The sequence below is a fragment of the Eubalaena glacialis genome, chromosome X, assembly GCF_028564815.1.
Source record: "Eubalaena glacialis isolate mEubGla1 chromosome X, mEubGla1.1.hap2.+ XY, whole genome shotgun sequence".
Lineage (NCBI taxonomy): Eukaryota > Metazoa > Chordata > Mammalia > Artiodactyla > Balaenidae > Eubalaena > Eubalaena glacialis.
In genome coordinates, this window is record NC_083736.1 from 45193251 (window position 1) to 45213943 (window position 20693).

At 38.9% G+C, this 20693-nt stretch overlaps 1 protein-coding gene across 1 annotated transcript in view; it reads left to right on the forward strand.

Moving 5' to 3' along the window:
- Positions 1–20693, forward strand: part of CCNB3 (cyclin B3) — a 61190-nt gene that overhangs the window by 34924 nt on the left and 5573 nt on the right. Inside the window, exon 4 of the mRNA XM_061178643.1 lies at positions 17845–17982. Coding sequence (XP_061034626.1) covers positions 17845–17982 — 138 coding nt within the window. The remainder of the gene's footprint in view (positions 1–17844; positions 17983–20693) is intronic.

Here is a 20693-nt window from a genome sequence, read left to right on the forward strand (position 1 = left end):
CTTTCTGGAGAGTTTTTATCATAAATGGGTGTTGAATTTTGTCAAAAGCTTTTTCTGCATCTATTGAGATGATCATATGCTTTTTATTCTTCAGTTTGTTAATATGGTGTATTACATTGATTGATTTGCATATATTGAAGAATCCTTGCATCCCTGGGATAAATCCCACTTGATCGTGGTGTATGATCCTTTTAATGTGTTGTTGGATTCTGTTTGCTAGTATTTTGTCGAGGATTTTTGCATCTATATTCATCAGTGATATTGGTCTGTAATTTTCTTTTTTTGTAGTGTCTTTGTCTGGTTTTGGTATCAGGGTGATGGTGGCCTCATAGAATGAGTTTGGGAGTGTTCCTTCCTCTTCAATTTTTCGGAAGAGTTTGAGAAGGATGGGTGTTAGCTCTTCTCTAAATGTTTGATAGAATTCACCTGTGGAGCCATCTGGTCCTGGACTTTTGTTTTTTGGAAGATTTTTAATCTTTACTGTCTTCACATTACTTGTGATTGGTCTGTTCATATTTTCTGTTTTTTCCTGGTTCAGTCTTGGAAGGTTATACCTTTCTAAGAATTTGTCCATTTCTTCCAGGTTGTCATTTTATTGGCATAGAGTTGCTTGTAGTAGTCTCTTAGGATGCTTTGTATTTCTGCGGTGTCTGTTGTATCTTCTCCTTTTTCATTTCTAATTTTATTCATTTGCCTCCTCTCCCTCTTTTTCTTGATGAGTCTGGCTAATGGTTTATCAATTTTGTTTATCTTCTCAAAGAACCAGCTTTTAGTTTTATTGATCTTTGCTATTGTTTTCTTTGTTTCTATTTCATTTATTTCTGCTCTGATCGTTATGATTTCTTTCCTTCTGCTAACTTTGGGTTTTGTTAGTTCTTCTTTCTCTAGTTCCTTTAGGTGTAAGGTTAGATTGGTTGTTTTGAGATGTTTCTTGAGGTAGGCTTGTATAGCTATAAACTTCCCTCTTAGAACTACTTTTGCTGCATCCCATAGGTTTTGGATCGTTGTGTTTTCATTGTCATTTGTCTCTAGGTATTTTTTGTTTTCCTCTTTGATTTCTTCAGTGATCTCTTGGTTATTTAGTAACATATTGTTTAGCCTCCATGTATTTGTGTTTTTTACGTTTTTTTCCCTGTAATTCATTTCTAATCTCATAGCATCGTGGTCAGAAAAGATGCTTGATATGATTTCAATTTTCTTAAATTTACTGAGGCTTGATTTGTGACCCAAGATGTGATCTATCCTGGAGAATGTTCCGTGCGCACTTGAGAAGAAAGTGTAATCTGCTGTTTTTGGATGGAATGTCCTATAAATATCAATTATATCTATCTGGTCTATCGTGTCATTTAAAGCTTCTGTTTCCTTATTTATTTTCATTTTGGATGATGATCTGTCCATTGGTGTAGGTGAGGTGTTAAAGTCCCCCACTGTTATTGTGTTACTGTCGATTTCCTCTTTTATAGCTGTTAGCAGTTGCCTTATGTATTGAGGTGCTCCTATGTTGGGTGCATATATACTTATAATTGTTATATCTTCTTCTTGGATTGATCCCTTGATCATTATGTAGTGTCCTTCCTTGTCTTTTGTAACATTCTTTATTTTAAAGTCTATTTTATCTGATATGAGTATAGTTACTCCAGCTTTCTTTTGATTTCCATTTGCATGGAATATCTTTTTCCATCCCCTCACTTTCAGTCTGTATGTGTCCCTGGGTCTGAAGTGGGTCTCTTGTAGACAGCATATATATGGGTCTTGTTTTTGGATCCATTCAGCCAGTCTCTGTCTTTTGGTTGCAGCATTTAATCCATTCACGTTTAAGGTAATTATCAATATGTATGTTTCTATTGCCATTTTCTTAATTGTTTTGGGTTTGTTTTTGTAGGTCCTTTTCTTCTCTCGTGTTTCCCACTTAGAGCAGTTCCTTTAGCATTTGTTGTAGAGCTGGTTTGTTGGTGCTGAATTCTCTTAGCTTTTGCTTGTCTGTAAAGCTTTTGATTTCTCCATCGAATCTGAATGAGATCCTTGCCCGGTAGAGTAATGTTGGTTGTAGGTTCTTCCCTTTCATCACTTTAAGTATATCATGCCAGTCCCTTCTGGCTTGTAGAGTTTCTGCTGAGAAATCAGCTGTTAACCTTATGGGAGTTCCCTTGTATGTTATTTGTCACTTTTCCCTTGCTGCTTTCAATAATTTTTCTTTGCCTTTAATTTTTGCCACTTTGATTACTATGTGTCTCGGCATGTTTCTCCTTGGGTTTATCCTGTATGGGACTTGCTGTGCTTCCTGGACTTGGGTGGCTATTTCCTTTCCCATGTTAGGCAAGTTTTCGACTATAATCTCTTCAAATATTTTCTCGGGTCCTTTCTCTCTCTCTTCTCCTTCTGGGACCCGTATAATGCAAATGTTGTTGCGTTTAATGTTGTCCCAGAGGTCTCTTAGGCTGTCTTCATTTCTTTTCATTCTTTTTTCTTTATTCTGTTCCTCAGTAGTGAATTCCACCATTCTGTCTTCCAGGTCACTTATCCGTTCTTCTGCCTCAGTTATTCTGCTATTGATTCCATCTAGTGTAGTTTTCATTTCAGTTATTGTATTGTTTTTCTCTGTTTGTTTGTTCTTTAATTCTTCTAGGTCTTTGTTAAACATTTCTTGCATCTTCTTGATCTTTGCCTTCATTATTTTTCCAAGGTCCTCGATCATCTTCACTATCATTATTCTGAATTCTTTTTCTGGAAGGTTGCCTATCTCCCCTTCATTTTGTTGTTTTTCTGGGGTTTTATCTTGTTCCTTCATCTGGTACATAGCTCTCTGCCTTTTCATCTTGTCTCTCTTTCTGTGAATGTGGTTTTTGTTCCACAGGCTGCAGGACTGTAGTTCTTCTTGCTTCTGCTGTCTGCCCTCTGGTGGATGAGTCTTCTTTTCTAATATAAGCATTTAATGCTATAAATTTCTCCCTAAGCACTGCTTTAACAACTTGAATTATTTAGAAGTGTGTTGTTTAATTTCTAACTGTTTGGAGATTTCACTATTATTTTTCTGTTATTGATTTCTAGTTTAATTCCACTGTGGTCAAAGAAAACACTTTGTATGATTTTAATTCTTTAAAAAATTTTTAGGTTTATCACCCAGGATATGGTCTGTCTTGGTGACATGTTCACTTGGGAAGAATGTGTATTCTGCTGCTGTTGGATGGAGTGAGTGTTCTATAAAATGTCAGATTCAATTGGTTCATGTTGTTGTTAATTTCCTTATTATTTTTGTTGATTTTCTGTGCACTAATTCTGTTACTGAGAGAAGAGTACTGAAGTTTTCAAGTATAATTATGAATTTTTCTATTTCTCTTTTCAATTTTGTCATTTTTTTGCTTTGTGTATTTTGAAAATCTGTTGTTAGGAGCATATACATTTAGGATTGTCATGTCTTCTTCATAGTGCTTTGTGACTTGCTTTTTTTCTCATGTAACAATGCTCATGTAATTGCAAATATCTTTCCAGTTAAATTGACATATTTCTACATCAGTTTTGTCAACTGTATAGTATTCTGTTCTTCAACTGTCATTATTTATCCACCCTCCTATTAATGGACATTTAGCTTATTTCCAGATTTTGCTCTTAAAATAATAACCCTGTTGTGAACATGCGTACATTTGCATTTGTCATAATTGTACTCATGTTTTTCTGGAATAAATTACTAGAAATAGAAGTATTAGATCAAAACAATGCATATTTAAAATTTTTGTGTGGATTGGCAGCTATGCTTCTGAAGTGTCATGCCCATTTGTACTTTTACCAGAACTGAATGAAAGTGATTCTTTTCTTATAATCTTAGCAACATAGGATGTTGTATTTTTTGCATTCTGTTAAGTGAAAGTTTTTAATGTATTATTTTGGTTTGATGTACAGGAACATTGGCATTTTAAGTAGTCAGGTCTATCAGTTATTTCTTTTATGATTTTAAGATTTGTTTCTTCCTTAGAAAAGCCTTCTTCAGTCATAATTATATAAATATTTCTCTGAATTTTTTCTAGAACATTTATAGTTTCATGTTCACATTTAAATCTTTATCTGGAATTTATTTTGGTTTTGGTGTCAGCATTTATACACCTTTCCCCCATGATTACCCAGTTATTCTAATACCATTTATTGTTTTTCATTATCCACTGGTTTGAAATGACATCTTTAATTACATATACTTGGATTTGTTTATGGTCTTTTCTATTCTTTGGTATGTTTGTCTATTCTAACATCAGTAGTATGCCATTTTTATTATTATAGCTTTTAATACATTTATTGCCTCTTTACTAATCTTTTACAAAATATTCATGGTTGTTCTTACACATTAATTGTTCCAGGTGAGATATAGAATAATTTTGTCAAGTTTTCAAAAATAGCCTGTTGTGATTAATTCAGGGAGAATTCACAGATTTCACAATATTGAACTTTCCAAGCCAGTTATGTTGTGTCTATTTCATTAGCAGGTCTTCTTTTACAATTTTAAGTTTTAAAAGATTCTCTTCATATCAGTCTCACTGACTTAAAAATGTTTTTCTTGGGTATTGATGATTTTTTTTTTAATGTTATGAGTGTTATCCTTTTTCCTTTAATTTTAAAATCTATTGCTATTATATTAGGAAAGAAATTGATTTTTTCTGTATTTGTTTTGTATTCATCTACTTTGTTGAACTTAGTCATGGTTTATTTAATGTACTCTTGGATTTAGTGTGCTTATACTTTATTTAGAGTTTTTGCTTCTATAATCACTAATAAGATTATAAGTTTTTGGTGAAAAGGATGCTGTCTTTATTAAGTTTTGGTACCAGGATTACTCTAGCTTATTAATTAATTAATAAGGGAAGTTAATTAGGGAGATTTTCCTATAGTATTAAGTTTAACACAAGAGTTATATTTTCCTAGAACAACTTGCCCATGAACCCATTGAGGCATGATGCCATTTGTGTGTCATTCTTTGATAAATTTTCTAATAACATTGATGGTTATTGGCCTACTAAGGTTTTATTACTCTTCTTGAGTCATTTTTGTAGTTTATATTTTCCTTAAAAATCATCCATTTCATGGATATTTGCAGTTATTATTATAGATTGTACATGGTATTCTTTTATAATCCTTTGTAATTATTTCTTTTCTCATTCAAAATGTTGTGTGTGATGTGTTATCTCTCTCCCATGTGTTTGCATGCATGTATACACTCTTTTCCTCAATTTTCCTGATAAAAGATTCATTCAGTCCTCTGGTCAAAGAACCAGCTCATGGGTAAATGTATAACTTTTTCTTTTTAGTAAAATTCATTAAATCTTCTTTCATTTTTAAAATTTTATTCTTATTTTATTGAGGTTTATTTTGTTGTTTTTCCCTAGCTTCTTATAATGGATGCTTAGTCTATGTTAATTTTTTCTGACTTCATAATAAAAGCTCCAAAACTATACATTTTCTTCTAAGTAACAGTTCTGACTACTTCCCATTAGTTTTGAAAGATAGTGTTGTAGCTATCTTTTTATCCCCTCAATAATCTGCAATTACAATTTTTATTTTCCCTTTGACCCAGGTTTTGTTTTTTTGTTTGTTTGTTTTTTTTAAAACATCTTTATTGGAGTATAATTGCTTTACAATGGTGTGTTAGTTTCTGCTTTATAACAAAGTGAATCAGTTATACATATACATATGTTCGCATATCTCTTCCCTCTTGCATCTCCCTCCCTCCCACCCTCCCTACACCCTCCCTATCCCACCCCTCTAGGTGGTCACAAAGCACCGAGCTGATCTCCCTGTACTATGCGGCTCTCTCACCCTGTCACATCTCACCCCTCCCCCTCCCCCTCCCCATATCCTCAAGTCCATTCTCTAGTAGGTCTGTGTCTTCTTTAGGAATAATGCTTACCATTTTTTTCAGATGCCTTGCTTTTCTGTAGTTCGTTTGGTTTATCCTTTTATTGCCCATTTCTAGATTTATTGTATTGCCTATTGAGAATGTGACCTGAATGATAATTTCTGCTTTTGTTAGGTTAATGAGATTTTCGTCACAGCTTCAGATATAATGGGTTTTTGTAAAGAATTCACTGATATTTGAAGAAAATATGTATTCTCCTTAGGGTACAAAGATCATTATATCAATTAATTTTGGCTTAATTATTATATAATTTATACACTAATTTCTTTTTTCTGCTTAATTTAACAAAATCTAAGAGCAATGTGGTAACCACCCATAATCATTGTTTAGTTAATTTCTCCTGGCATTTCTTCACCCCCTCTATCTCACCTTAACCACTCTGTCCCATACAGTTTTTTTAAACTACAAAATTAATACATGTTTATAATATGTGTGTATGTATTCATATATATTTGTGTGTGTGTATGTACAAAAAAACCCCCCTTTTACTCTATTCTTATTTCTCAGAGATACCTATAGTTTATTTTTAAAAAATATTTATTTATTTATTTATTTATTTATTTGGCTGCACTGGGTCTTAGTTGCGGCACGTGGGATCTAGTTCCCTGACCAGAGATCAAACCCGGGCCCCCTGCAGTGGGAGCATGGAGTTTAGCCACTGGACCACCAGGGAAGTCCCATAACTATAGTTTAGAGTGTATCTTTCCAGATCTTTTTTGTGTGTCTTATCACTTTTATTAAGTTTTTGACTATCCTTTCTTTAAAAATCTTAAATTATATGAATAATACATGAATGCATATACATATATGATATATGCACATATAAAAATACCGCTTTTTACTGAGTATGGGTTTTTTGGTATTTTTTGTTGTATGAATAGGTCATGCTGTACACGTTGCTCTGCAGCTTGTTGTTTTCTCTTAATAAGTCTTAGTAATCTTCCCATATAAGTATAGATCTACCTCATTATTTTAAACTGCTACATAATATTCTACCATATGGATATAGTTGTTACTTAGTTAACCAACCCCTTTGGTGGACCTGATCTATTAATTGCCCCTCAAGGAAGATGAGATAATCAGCATACTTTTAGTTTATTTCTTCTTCTATTTTTAGTCAAAACAATCTAGATTTTTAAATCCAGATTATTGTTGTTTAATATATTACCTTCCCTATAAATAATTATTTTTTACACATCTAGATGTATGTCTGTTTTCCTTAATTTTATCTGGTATACTGTGGGTCCTTGCAGTCTAAAGGTTCAGTCTTTGGCACAGAGAAAATTTTATTTATTATTTATTATTTCTCTTCTACCTTTTCTCTCATTTTGATTCTGTGTGTGTGTGTGTGTGTGTGTGTGTGTGTGTGTGTGTGTGTATCTCCAGAATCTATTCTCCTTGGGTCTCAAATTTTCATTCATTATCTTCAACTTTCTTTTACCTCTCAGTTCTGGGAGAATTTCTTAAGGTGGCCTTTGAATCATTGATTTAGTTTTTGTCATAATCTAATATACTGTTCACTGCCTCTATTGCATTTTATTAAAGGAACTGCTTTTTCATTAGAAATCAGTCTTTCTAGATCCTGGAGTGTTCTCTTTTCATAGATTCACTGTCCTCTTAGATCTTGTTGAGAGTATACTTTTAAAAAGTTTATTCTAGTTCTTTGGAGTGAAAAGGTTTCGTATGTAGACACTTGCTCTGGTTCCTCAGAGCATTTCTCCTTGAAAAATTACTTGTTCTTCTTCGTATATCTGGTAAATTTTCTCTGTTTATTCATCTTTGTAGAAGATGGTCTTTGAGTGTTTGAATTTGGGATGAATTTTGTCATATTTACCTCCTAGTTCAAGATTAAGAGTAATCTTTATATTTCTATAGTTTTGATTGATTTATCACTTCCCTTTTGTTTCTTCTTATCCATTTCCAGGTATGGAAAAGAGTTGTTTTTGAAGAATTGGAAGGATATGCTAGCCAAAGGCAGCCGTGAGGGAGAGAACCTTGCTACTGTGCTAAAGGCTTCTTGTCCTCATTTGGTGTAGCCGCTTGGAATTACCCAGAGCACTGCCACTCTTTTCTACTTGGCACAAAGTTAGGCTCCTCATGTGGAGCCTGATGCTGAGGGGTCAAAAAACCCATATCGTGTGAAGAATAGTTAGAGGAAGTCAAGTTATTTGGTCTAGAATGAAAATGGATAGGAAACATAATAACTGTCCTCAGTAGCTGAGGGGCTGTCACAAGCAGGATTAGACTTGTTCCATGTAGTCCCAAGTGGTAGAATTATGTTAGAAGAGTGTTGTCTCACATTCAAGGAAGGAGGATTGCTGTAACTGACACAGCTGCTCATTTAAATATTTGTTGACTCCAAATTTCAGCCATTCATTCAGATATTACCTACACTTTTTGATGTTACCATTTGCTAACAGTGTGCTGCATGGTTGGCCAGGTGCCTATGTGAGGTGCTGTAAGGAGGCTATACAAGCACTGGCTTTGTCATTTGCTCACAAAGGCACCATCCTCAGTGAACTGCTGCTTTCCATTCTTACACATTTTTTTCTGTAATTATTTGACCTCAATTTTTTGATAGAGGTGATAGTCATTACTCTTTATCTGCATGAACTCTCACCATTTCTTTCTTATGACATTCCTTTGGAAAATGTAGTAGGCAGAATAAAATGTCTGCATCCTGATCCCCAGAACCTGTGAATATGTTAACTTATATGGCAATGGAAAATTAGACTAAGGAATTAAGATTATAATCAGCTGAATTTAAGATAGGGTGATTATCCAGGATTATCCAAGTGGGCCCAATTATAATCACAAGGGTCCTTAAGTGTGTAAGAGGGAGGCAGAGAGTTATGCAATGTGAGAAAGACTCGGCTGGCTATTGCAGGCTTTGAAGATGGAAGGGACCACAAACGAAGGAATGTGGGCAGCTTCTAAAGGCTAAAAAAAGGATTTTCTACTAGACCCTTCAGAAAGAAACACAGCCCTGCTAACACTTTGATTTTTTTTAGCCCAGTGAGTCCCAAGGACTTATGACCTCCAGATCTGTAAGGTAATGAATCTGTGTTGTTTTAAGCCACTAAGTGTGTGGTAATTTATTACAGAAGCAATAGGAAACTAATAAAGCCAGATTTCTGAGAAGATCCAAGGCCATATCCCAGGAACAGTAAGAATAGCTTCATGGTATTTCTGTTATTCAAAAATGTAATATATCAATTGCTGAACCAATGTATTCAACCATCTTCTGATAATCATTTGTCCATCCAATTATACATCCATTTCTCCATTCAATTATACATCCATTTCTCCATTCAATTATACATCCATTTCTCCAGTGCTTTTTATGGACTTACTTTTTGGTCATCTAGGTTCCAGTCAATAAGAGTAGCCAATACAAAAGTAGGCCCAATGAAGTAAGTGAAGCTTACAGTGAGGGTGATTTCTACTCAGTAGAAGGAAGAATTTTCTGTTAAAACCATTCAAAGAGAAATCAGGTTGTATTTGGAGGTTCTGTGGCAGGAACTGAATAACTATTTGGTGGAGATGTTAAAGAGGGGATTCATGCATTGGACTGTTGCCAAGTCCAAGCTCATTCTGCTTGCTGCAAAACAGGCCAATAAATTGGGAGATGAGGGAATAGTGACGTTTATTTGGGAGGCTGGGAGTCCAAGAAGACAGCGAACTAGTGTCCTCGAGAACCATCTTGCTGGGGTCTGGATGCTATTTTCTTTTATAGAACAAAGAGGGCACAGGTGAGGAGGTAAAGTAAAAGGCCATAAACTGTTGCAAATATTTCCTGGTTTCCACCAGATTCTGGAAGGGGGTGTGTTAATTTCTTCTTTCTGGCAGCCATTCATAGGTGGGCTGGGTCAGGATGTTTCCTTTGAGCTGAACAAAGGTATTTTAGTTTAACATTCAGGCCTGGGGGTGGGGACAGGATTACCAGAGATGGGCCATTAAGTATACCTTAAACTATGGGCAACATCCCTTTAGTGATTAACTTGTAGCAAAAGCAATAGAATACAAAGGTTAAAGTAAAAGAAACAGATCTAACATGGAGTCAGGTTTGTTATTCCCTATTACAAGGCTAGTATTGATTTTATTGCTTTTGAATCCTAAGAACCTAAGGTGTTGTGAGGAAGAAGCATCACTGAGGATTGTGTAGGACCACTGTGTACAGTGCATATTGTGCCTATGCACAGCTTCCAGCCAAGGTAAAAGCAAGCAATGGAATCCAGCTCATACCCTTACTTGCCAAGCTGTACATTCTGACTGTGGGGCTGCTATGCACTGAGGCAAGGCCACCTTTTGCTACTTTATATAAAAGTATTGTCTACTTGATAACAAACATGTGTGCCTGCAGGGCTGCATTCACCCAAAGAGACACCTTTTTTCTAATTTGCACAAAGATGCCATATGGGCCAGCACTAACTCTGGGACTAGGGCTATAGGAGATGGTTTCTTGGAGTTGGAGAAGGCAAGAACAAGGATAAATAAGAGAAAGAAGAAAAGGAGGGTTATATTGCTAATGCTTTAATCTCATTCTGGCTTCTTTAGTCCCTCAGCTCACTTACAAATGGTGCTATTGGTACTTGCTCCCAATCCATATAATCTAATAGCATATCTAGTTGGGAAGAGAAACTAATGAGTGAATAAACTAATAAAATGTCTCTATTTCAGAGCCAAATAAACATCTCTTTTGGGAGTTCACTGTATGAGGTAGTGTGCTGGTCTCAGAATATCAATAACTAATGCTGTGGCTGGACTACCCCTTGTGGTTCTTATTATGATAGTGAGATGCCCTGCAGCAATAACTATCAGGAAACTTTGAAAAAATACAGGTTTATTACTTACAGAACCTGGAAATTACACAGCACAGCTAGGGCCACATGGTGAGGTTGAGGTTGGAGGGAGGGAGAGAGACACACAGAAAGAGAGAGCACACACATGAGCATGCAGACCACGGGGTTCTGCTTTTACTGGGTCAAGGGGTGGGGGCCTAGAGTTTCCGGAGCTCACTTTTTATTCGTTAATTTAAAACATAAGAGCAGGAATTTAAAGCCTGGAAAGAGAAAAAATCAGTCCAAATGGTCACTTATCAAAACCAACCAAGATCTCTAAAACAAGGAAGCCTCAGTGGGAGGTGGCCTGGCTCTTTATCTAGTCCTGTGGCTGGCACTGTGTTCATTGCAGATAGCCATCCTTGAAGTGGATGCCTCTTTTTCTTTTTTTTTTTTTAACATCTTTATTGGAGTATAATTGCTTTACATTGTTAGTTGCTGCTGTATAACAAAGTGAATCAGCTATACATATACATATATCACCATATCCCCTCCCTGTTGCATATCCCTCCCACATTCCCTATCCCACCCCTCTAGGTGGTCACAAAGCACCGAGCTGATCTCCCTGTGCTATGCGGCTGCTTCCCACTAGCTATCTATTTTACATTTGGTAGTGTATATATGTCCATGCCACTCTCTCACTTCGTCCCAGCTTACCCTTCCCCCTCCCCGTGTCCTCAAGTCCATTCTCTACGTCTGCATCTTTATTCCTGTCCTGCCCCTAGGTTCTTCAGAACCCTCTTTTTTTTTTAGATTCCATATATATGTGTTAGCATATGGTATTTGTTTTTCTTTTTCTGACTTACTTCACTCTGTATGACAGACTCTAGGTCCATCCACTGCACTACAAATAACTCAATTTCATTTCTTTTTATGGCTGAGTAATATTCCATTGTATATATGTGCCACATCTTCTTTATCCATTCATCTGTCGCTGGCCACTTAGGTTGCTTCCATGTCCTGGCTATTGTAAATAGAGCTGCAATGAACATTGTGGTACATGACTCTTTTTGAATTATGGTTTTCTCAGGGTATTTGCCCAGTAGTGGGATTGTTGGGTGGTATGGCAGTTCAATTTTTAGTTTTTTAAGGAACCTCCATACTGTTCTCCATAGTGGCTGTATCAATATACATTCTCACCAACAGTGCAAGAGGGTACCCTTTTCTGCACACCCTTCCCAGCATTTATTGTTTGTAGATTTTTTGATGATGGCCATTCTGACCAGTGTGAGGTGATACCTCATTGTAGTTTTGATTTGCATTTCTCTAATGATTAGTGATGTTGAGCATCCTTTCATGTGTTTGTTGGCAATCTGTATATCTTCTTTGGAGAAATGTCTATATAGGTCTTCTGCCCATTTTTGGATTGGGTTGTTTGTTTTTTTGATATTGATCTGCATGAGCTGCTTGTATATTTTGGAGATTAATCCTTTGTCAGTTGCTTCACTTGCACATATATTCTCCCATTCTGAGGGTTGTCTTTTTGTCTTGTTTATGGTTTCCTTTGCTGTGCAAAAGCTTTTAAGTTTCATTAGGTCCCATTTGTTTATTTTTGTTTTTATTTCCATTTCTCTAGGGGGTGGGTCAAAAAGGATCTTGCTGTGATGTATGTCATACAGTGCTCTGCCTATGTTTTCCTCTACGAGTTTTATAGTGTCTGGCCTTACATTTAGGTCTTTAATCCATTTTGACTATGGTGTTTATTTTTGTGTATGGTGTTGGAGAGTGTTCTCATTTCATTCTTTTCCATGTAGCTGTCCAGCTTTCCCAGCACCACTTTTTGAAGAGGCTGTCTTTTCTCCACTGTATATTCTTGCCTCCTTTATCAAAGATAAGGTGACCATATGTGGATGGGTTTATCTCTGGGCTTTCTATCCTGTTCCATTGATCTATATTTCTGTTTTTGTGCCAGTACCATACTGTCTTGATTACTGTAGCTTTGTAGTATAGTCTGAAGTCAGGGACCCTAATTCCTCCAGCTCCGTTTTTCTTTCTCAAGATTGCTTTGGCTATTCGGGGTCTTTTGTGTTTCCATACAAATTGTAAAATTTTTTGTTCTAGTTCTGTGAACAATGCCATTGGTAATTTGACAGGGATTGCATTGAATCTGTAGATTGCTTTGGGTAGTATACTCATGTTCACAATATTGATTCTTACAATCCAAGAACATGGTATATCTCTCCATCTGTTTGTATCATATTTAATTTCTTTCATCAGTGTCTTATAATTTTCTGCATACAGGTCTTTTGTCTCCCTAGGTAGGTTTGTTCCTAGGTATTTTATTCTTTTTGTTGCAATGGTAAATGGGAGTGTTTTCCTAATTTCACTTTCAGATTTTTCATCATTAGTGTATAGGAATGCAAGAGATTGCTGTGCATTAATTTTGTATCCTGCTACTTTACCAAATTCATTGATTAGCTCTACTAGTTTTCTGGTGGCATCTTTAGGATTCTCTCTGTATAGTATCATGTCATCTGCAAACAGTGACCGCTTTACTTCTTCTTTTCCAATTTGGATTCCTTTTATTTCTTTTTCTTCTCTGATTGCTGTGGCTAAAACTTCCAGAGCTATGTTGAATAATAGTGGTGAGAGTGGGCAACCTTGTCTTGTTGCTGATCTTAGTGGAAATGGTTTCAGTTTTTCACCATTGAGAACGATGTGGGCTGTGGGTTTGTCATATATGGCCTTCGTTGAGGTAAGTTCTCTCTATGCCTACTTTCTGGAGAGTTTTTATCATACATGGGTATTGAATTTTGTCGAAAGGTGTTCTGCATCTATTGAGAATATCGTATGGTTTTTATCCTTCAATTTGTTAATATGGTGTATCACATTGATTGATTTGCATATATTGAAGAATCCTTGCATTCCTGGGATAAACCCCACTTAATCATGGTGTATGATAGTTTTAATGTGCTGCTGGATTTTGTTTACTAGTATTTTGTTGAGGATTTTTGCATCTATGTTCATCAGTGATATTGCCCTATAGTTTTCTGTTTTTTTTGACATCTTTGTCTGGTTTTGGTGTCAAGGTTATGGTGGCCTCGTAGAATGAGTTTGGGAGTGTTCCTCCTTCTGCTATATTTTGGAAGAGTTTGAGAATGATAGGTGTTAGCTTTCCTCTAAATGTTTGATAGAATTCGCCTGTGAAGCCATCTGGTCCTGGGCTTTTGTTTGTTGGAAGATTTTTAATCACAGTCTCAATTTCAGTGCTTGTGATTAGTCTGTTTATATTTTCTATTTCTTCCTGGTTCAGTCTCAGAAGGTTGTGATTTAATAAGAATTTGTCCATTTCTTCCAGGTTGTCCATTTTATTGGCATATAGTTGCTTGTAGTAATCTCTCATGATCCTTTGTATTTCTGCAGTGTCAGTTGTTACTTCTCCTTTTTCATTTCTAATTCTATTGATTTGAGTCTCCTCCCTTTTTTTCTTGATGAGTCTGGCTAGTGGTTTATCAGTTTTGTTTGTCTTCTCAAAGAACCAGCTTTTAGTTTTACTGATCTTTGCTATTGTTTCCTTAATTTCTTTTTCATTTATTTCTGACCTGATCTTTATGATTTCTTTCCTTCTGCTAACTTTGGGGTTTTTTTGTTCTTCTTTCTCGAATTGCTTTAGGTATAAGGTTAGGTTGTTTATTTGAGATGTTTCTTGTTTCTTGAGGTAGGATTGTATTGCTGTAAGCTTCCCTCTTAGAACTGCTTTTGCTGCATCCCATAGATTTTGGGCCATCGTGTTTTCATTGGCATTTGTTTCTAGGTATTCTTTGATTTCCTCTTTGATTTCTTCAGTGATCTCTTGGTTATTTAGTAGTGTATTGTTTAGCCTCCATGTGTTTGTATTTTTTACAGTTTTTTTTCCTGTAATTGATATCTAGTCTCATAATGTTGTGGTTGGAAAAGATACTTGATATGATTTCAATTTTCTTAAATTTACCAAGAGTTGATTTGTGACCCAAGATATGATCTATCCTGGAGAATGTTCCATGAGCACTTGAGGAGAAAGTGTATTCTGTTGTTTTTGGATGGAATGTCCTATAAATATCAATTAAGTCCATCTTGTTTAATGTATCATTTAAAGCTTGTGTTTCCTTATTTATTTTCATTTTGGATGATCTGTTCATTGGTGAAAGTGGGGTGTTAAAGTCCCCTACTATGATTGTGTTACTGTTGATTTCCCCTTTTATGGCTGTTAGTATTTGCCTTATGTTTTGAGGTGCTCCTATGTTGGGCGCGTACATGTTTACGATTGTTATATCTTCTTCTTGGATTGATCCCTTGATCATTATGTAGTGTCCTTCTTTGTCTCTTGTAATAGTCTTTGTTTTAAAGTCTATTTTGTCTGATATGAGAATTGCTACTCCAGCTTTCTTTTGATTTCCATTTGCATGGACTATCTTTTTCCATCCCCTCACTTTCAGTCTGTATGTGTCCCTAGGTCTGAAGTGGGTCTCCTGTAGACAATATATATACGGATCTTCTTTTTGTATCCATTCAGCCAGTCTATGTCTTCTGGTTGGAGCATTTAATCCATTTACATTTAAGGTAATTATCGATATGTATGTTCCTATTCCCATTTTCTTAATTGTTTTTGGTTTGTTATTGTAGGTCTTTTCCTTCTCTTGTGTTTCCTGCCTAGAGAAGTTCCTTTAGCATTTGTTGTAAAGCTGGTTTGGTGGTGCTGAATTCTCTTAAGTTTTGCTTTTCTGTAAAGGTTTTAATTTCTCTGTCGAACCTGAATGAGATCCTTGCTGGGTAGAGTAATCTTCGTTGTAGGCTTTCCCCTTTCATCACTTTAAATATGTCCTGCCACTCCCTTCTGTCTTGCAGAGTTTCTGCTGAAAGATCAGCTGTTAACCTTATGGGGATTCCCTTGTATTTTATTTGTTGCTTTCCCTGCTGCTTTTAATATTTTTTCTTTGTATTTAATTTTTTATAGTTTGATTAGTATGTTTCTTGGCATGTTTCTCCTTGGATTTATCCTGTATGGGACTCTCTGCACTTCCTGGACGTGATTGACTATTTCCTTTCCCATATTAGGGAAGTTTTCAACTGTAATCTCTTCAAATATTTTCTCAGTCCCTTTCTTTTTCTCTTCTTCTTCTAGGACCCCTTTATTTCGAGTGTTGGTGCATTTAATGTTGTCCCAGAGGTCTCTGAGACTGTCCTCAATTCTTTTCATTCTTTTTTCTTTATTCTGCTCTGCTCTAGTTATTTCCACTATTTTATCTTCCAGGTCACTTATCCATTCTTCTGCCTCAGTTATTCTGCTATTGATTCCTGCTAGAGAATTTTAAATTTCATTTATTGTGTTGTTCATCATTGTTTGTTTGCTCTTTAGTTCTTCTAGGTCCTTGTTAAACGTTTCTTGTATTTTCTCCATTTCGTTTCCAAGATTGTTCATCTTTACTCTCATTATTCTGAATTCTTTTTCATGTAGACTGCCTATTTCCTCTTCATTCCCAAAGTCCACCACCTCAATTTTGGAGTGATTTGTTGTCTATTTAGGTGTTCCAGAGATGCAGCGTACATCAAGTTGATTGTGGAGGTTTAATCCACTGCTTCTGAGGCTGCAAAGAGAAAGTTCCTTTTCTCTTCTTTGTTTGCACAGCTCCTGGGGCTCAGCCTTGGATTTGGCCCTGCCTCTGCATGTAGGTTGCCCTCTGATGTCGACAGGAGGGGGTTAAAGGAGTGGCTGATTAGGGGGCTCTGCCTCACTCAGGCCGGGGGGGAGGGAGGTGTATAGAAGGCGGGGTGAGCCTGTGGAGGCAGAGGCCTGAGTGACGTTGCAACAGCCTGAGGCGTGCTTTGTGTTCTCCTGGGGAAGTTGTCCCTGGATCACAGGACCCTGGCAGTGGCGGGCTGCACAGGCTCCTGGGAGGGGAGGTGTGGATAGTGACATGTGCTTGCACACAGGAGTTTTGGTGGCTGCAGCAGCATCGTTAGCGTTTCATGCCCATCTCTGTTGTCTGCGCTGCTAGCCGGCGGTTTGCGCCCGTCTCTGAAGCTCTTTTAAGCAGTGTTCTGAATCTCCTCTCCTCGTGCACCCTGAAACAATGGTCTCTTGCCTCTTAGGCAGTTCCAGACTTTTTTCCGGACTCCCTCCCGGCTAGCTGTGGCGCACTAGCCCCCTTCAGGCTGTGTTCCCTCAGCCAACCCCAGTCCTCTCCCTGGGATCTGACCTCCGAAGCCCGAGCCTTAGCTCCTAGCCCCCACCCACCCCTGCGGGTGAGCAGAGAAGCCTCTCAGGCTGGTGAGTGCTGGTCGGCACTGATCCTCTGTGCGGGGATCTCTCTGGTTTGCCCTCCGCACCCCTGTTGCTGCGCTCTCCTCCGTGGTTCCGAAGCGTTGCCCCCACCCACCCATACCCCGTCTCCGCCAGTGAACGGGCTTCCTAGTGTGTGGAAACTTTTCCTCCTTCACGGCTCCCTCCCAGAAGTGCAGGTCCCGTCCCTATTCTTTTGTCTCTGTTTTTTCTTTTTTCTGTTGCCCTACCCAAGTACGTGGGGAGTTTCTTGCCTTTTCGGAAGTCTGAGGTCTTCTGCCAGCATTCAGTAGCTGTTCTGTGGGAGTTGTTCCACATGTAGATGTATTTTTGATGTATTTGTGGGGAGGAAGGTGATCTTACTCCTCACGTCTTACTCCTCTGCCATCTTGAAGATGTCTCCCTATTATCTGGATGCCTCTTTGAAGTGGATGCTTTGGCAATCAAAGCTTAAGTCAGGCACTTACATTACAAAAAGTCAACCTTCAGGGTTTACACTACAAAGTAGCAAATGGGGAAAGCAAGAATCTAAGTTTTGGAGATGAAAGAGGGAGGGTGTGTTCACTCAAGGTGCTCATAGAGAAGGCAGAGCATCTCCCTCTGATGTAAGATTGGTCACTTACCCAAATGTGTAGGGATAGATAATGCCAGGGTCCTCAAAGGCACTAGAGATATAGCCAGGCCCCTAACTGAATCAGTTCTTGCATTCATAGCAGCGTTTCAGCTGGCCAGGCCTGGTAGCACCACTGTCCTCAATACCACAGACCAGGTAGTTACACCTATCTGGATTTGCCTTTGGAGTTGGACAATATGTGGATTCCTGCCCTGTTTGTGTGTTCCTCCAGATGACCTTTGAGATGAGTCATGAGACCCTGTACTTGGCAGTGAAGCTGGTAGATCACTACCTTATGGAGGTAATATGCAAGAGGGACAAGCTACAACTCCTTGGTTCCACTGCTTTTCTGATTGCAGCAAAATTTGAGGTGAGCCTGAGTCCATAGGACCTGGAGAAAACTAATCAATCGGTTTCTATCCAAGCCAGATATATATGTATGTATGTATGTATGTGCATTTACATATGTATGTATATATGTGTGTGTATATGCATGCATATGTATAATATGTGTGTGTGTATGTATGTATTATATACATGTATATACATATATATACGCATGTGTGTACATTCGCATATGTATATTTGTGTGTGTATACAATTACATACATGCACACAAATAAGTTTTCCTACCGATTTTTTGTCTTCCTAAGCAGGGAAACTGGTGTTGGGTGCAAATGGTGGTGTATTTGTTTCCTGGCATCAACAAAATTCTCCCTTTTCCTCTTTGAAGATGTGTGTAGGTGGACATATTCCTAGTTAAATGGATTTTTTTTTAAAGCTTCCTTCTGGACCATAATTCTCTGTCCCCACCCCATTTTCTTCTTCCAGCAACTCCACCTCCGTCTAGTGGAGTCTTGAATTGCATGTATAAGGAAGCATTTCCAAATCTAGGTGCTGGAGACATTTAAGAGAAAATGGCCTAGTGTAGATGGTAGTGAGTCCAAGTAAATTAGTAATTTTTGAAGTAGCAGTATAAAAGCAAATAGCTGGCCTTTCCTTCATAACCATATCCATCTAACTACTTTATCTGAGTCTTTCCTCTTCCTTAGATGCTAAATGATTTTGTTCTACTCTCATTTTTCCTTCAGATAGGCTAATAGTATAAAACCTTAGGGTTTAGGAACAGAGAAGTAGCAACTTTTATGAGTACAAAAACCTTTAGAACTGTGGATTTGTTTTTGTGTTCCCTACTCAGCTCTATCCCTAACTAGCTTTCTGCTTCCCTTCTTCACTCTCTCCTTCACTCACTAGCTCCTACCTCCATCAGTACCTCCCTCTCTAACTCCACCCCTCCTTTGCTCCTTACTTGCCTCCCTCTCTCGCCACTTCTGGCCCTCACTCCACTTCCGGCCCTCACTGCACTTCCGGCCCTCACTGCACTTCCACCCTCTCTTCACTTCTGCCCTGTTCCACTTCTGCCCTTGCTCGGTAGCTCCCTTCCTCCCTCCAGCCTTCTTTCAATCCCTTCCTTGATCCCTCAATCCCTGCTTTGTACATTCGCTCACTCCTTGCTGGGCCCCTCCCTCCATCCCACCCACCCACTCTCTGTTGCTCTTTCCAACCCTCCTTTTCTCTATCCTTCTCTCGCTCACTCCCTCCCCTCCTCACTTGATCCCTCCTTCCATGACCTCCTCCCTTCCACCCTGGTTCTATCCCTCACTCCTCCATGCCTTCCCACCCACCTACCCACCCCGTCCCGCCTTCCCTCCTACTCCACCCTCCTCTCTTCCACCCTCCCTTCCTGTCCCTTTCCTTTGTTCACTCTCTTCTCTCCTTCCCTAGCTAATGCTCTTCCCTCTGTCACTCCCTCTCTCCCTTCCTCCTCCTTCCCTCTCCTCCCTGTTGCTTCTCTATTGCGTGCTCCCCTCCCTCCTCCTTTGCTTCCTCCTCCCCTCCTCCCTCACCCTTCCTTTTCTGATGGTTCCTTCTCTCCCCTCCCTGCTTGCTCCTTCCTTCCGTATCTCCCATCCTTGCTCCATGGTACTCTGGCACCATGACTCCCCCCACCTTAACTTCCTCCCACCCTCCTTCCCTGTCTCCTTCCTTTTTCCTCCTTCTCTCTCTTCTTCCTTCCTCCCTCCCTCCCTCCCTCCCTCCCTCGTTCTCCCCATTTCCCTCTCTGGCTCAATTCCTTCCCTACTCTCTTGCTCCCTGGTTCCCTTGCTCCCCCTCACTCCCTGCTCCCTCTCTGCTCAGCTCCCTCTCACTCACTTCCTTGGTCACTCCCTCCCACCCACTCATGCTTGTTACCTTCCACCCTCTTTCCCTCCCTGGCTCCTTCTCTCCTTGGTTCTCTCCCTCCTTCCCATCCTCCCTCCCTCCTTCCTGCCCTTGCTCCCTAGCCTCCTCCTTCCCTTTCTTCCTCTTTCCCTTCCTCCTCCCTCACTCTCTCCCTTGTTCCCTGCTTCCCTCTCTAGCTCATTTCCTTCCCTGCTCACTGACTTCCTGGTTCATTCCCTTGCTCCCCTTCCTTTCTCTTTTTACGTCTCTCCATCTCTCCTCCTCCCTCCACCTACCTAGGGATGTCCTTGTGGCTTAAGCAAGTGTTCCCTGCCTCAGCCTCAAGGGGGTTAAAAAAGCAGCTGGGGGTTCCTGGACAACCAAGAGCAGGAGGGAGAAGGAGTGTGCAAGGTGCTCTCATTAGCAAATTTTGGAACCAGGAGCACCCCTCTTCTGGTTATCAGGACAAAGGACCTCCACTAAGTTTTTTGGGGCAGGGGTGTCTTCCCCTCACAAGATTGAGAAGTACAGAAAGACTTTTGCAAGGGGAGGTATGGAGATGATATGAGAAGAGAAGAAAGGAAGGAGCCACTGGTGAGTAGAGCAGTGGAAGGGAGAGTTTCTTGTCCTGGACTTGTCACTAGGTTGCTGTGTGACCTTGAGCAAGTCACTTCCTCTCTCTGGGCCTCAATTTCCCTGTCTGCAAACCCAGGAGGGTTGGTCAGTTTGTGATCTGAAAATAGAGGTGTGAGAAGAAGGCTGGGGCTGGGCAGTGAGATGCAGCTAGAGAAATATTCAGGGTCTTCTGCCTCTAGTCCTTTCCCAAAACTAAGGTTCATCTGCAGAGGGCAGGACATG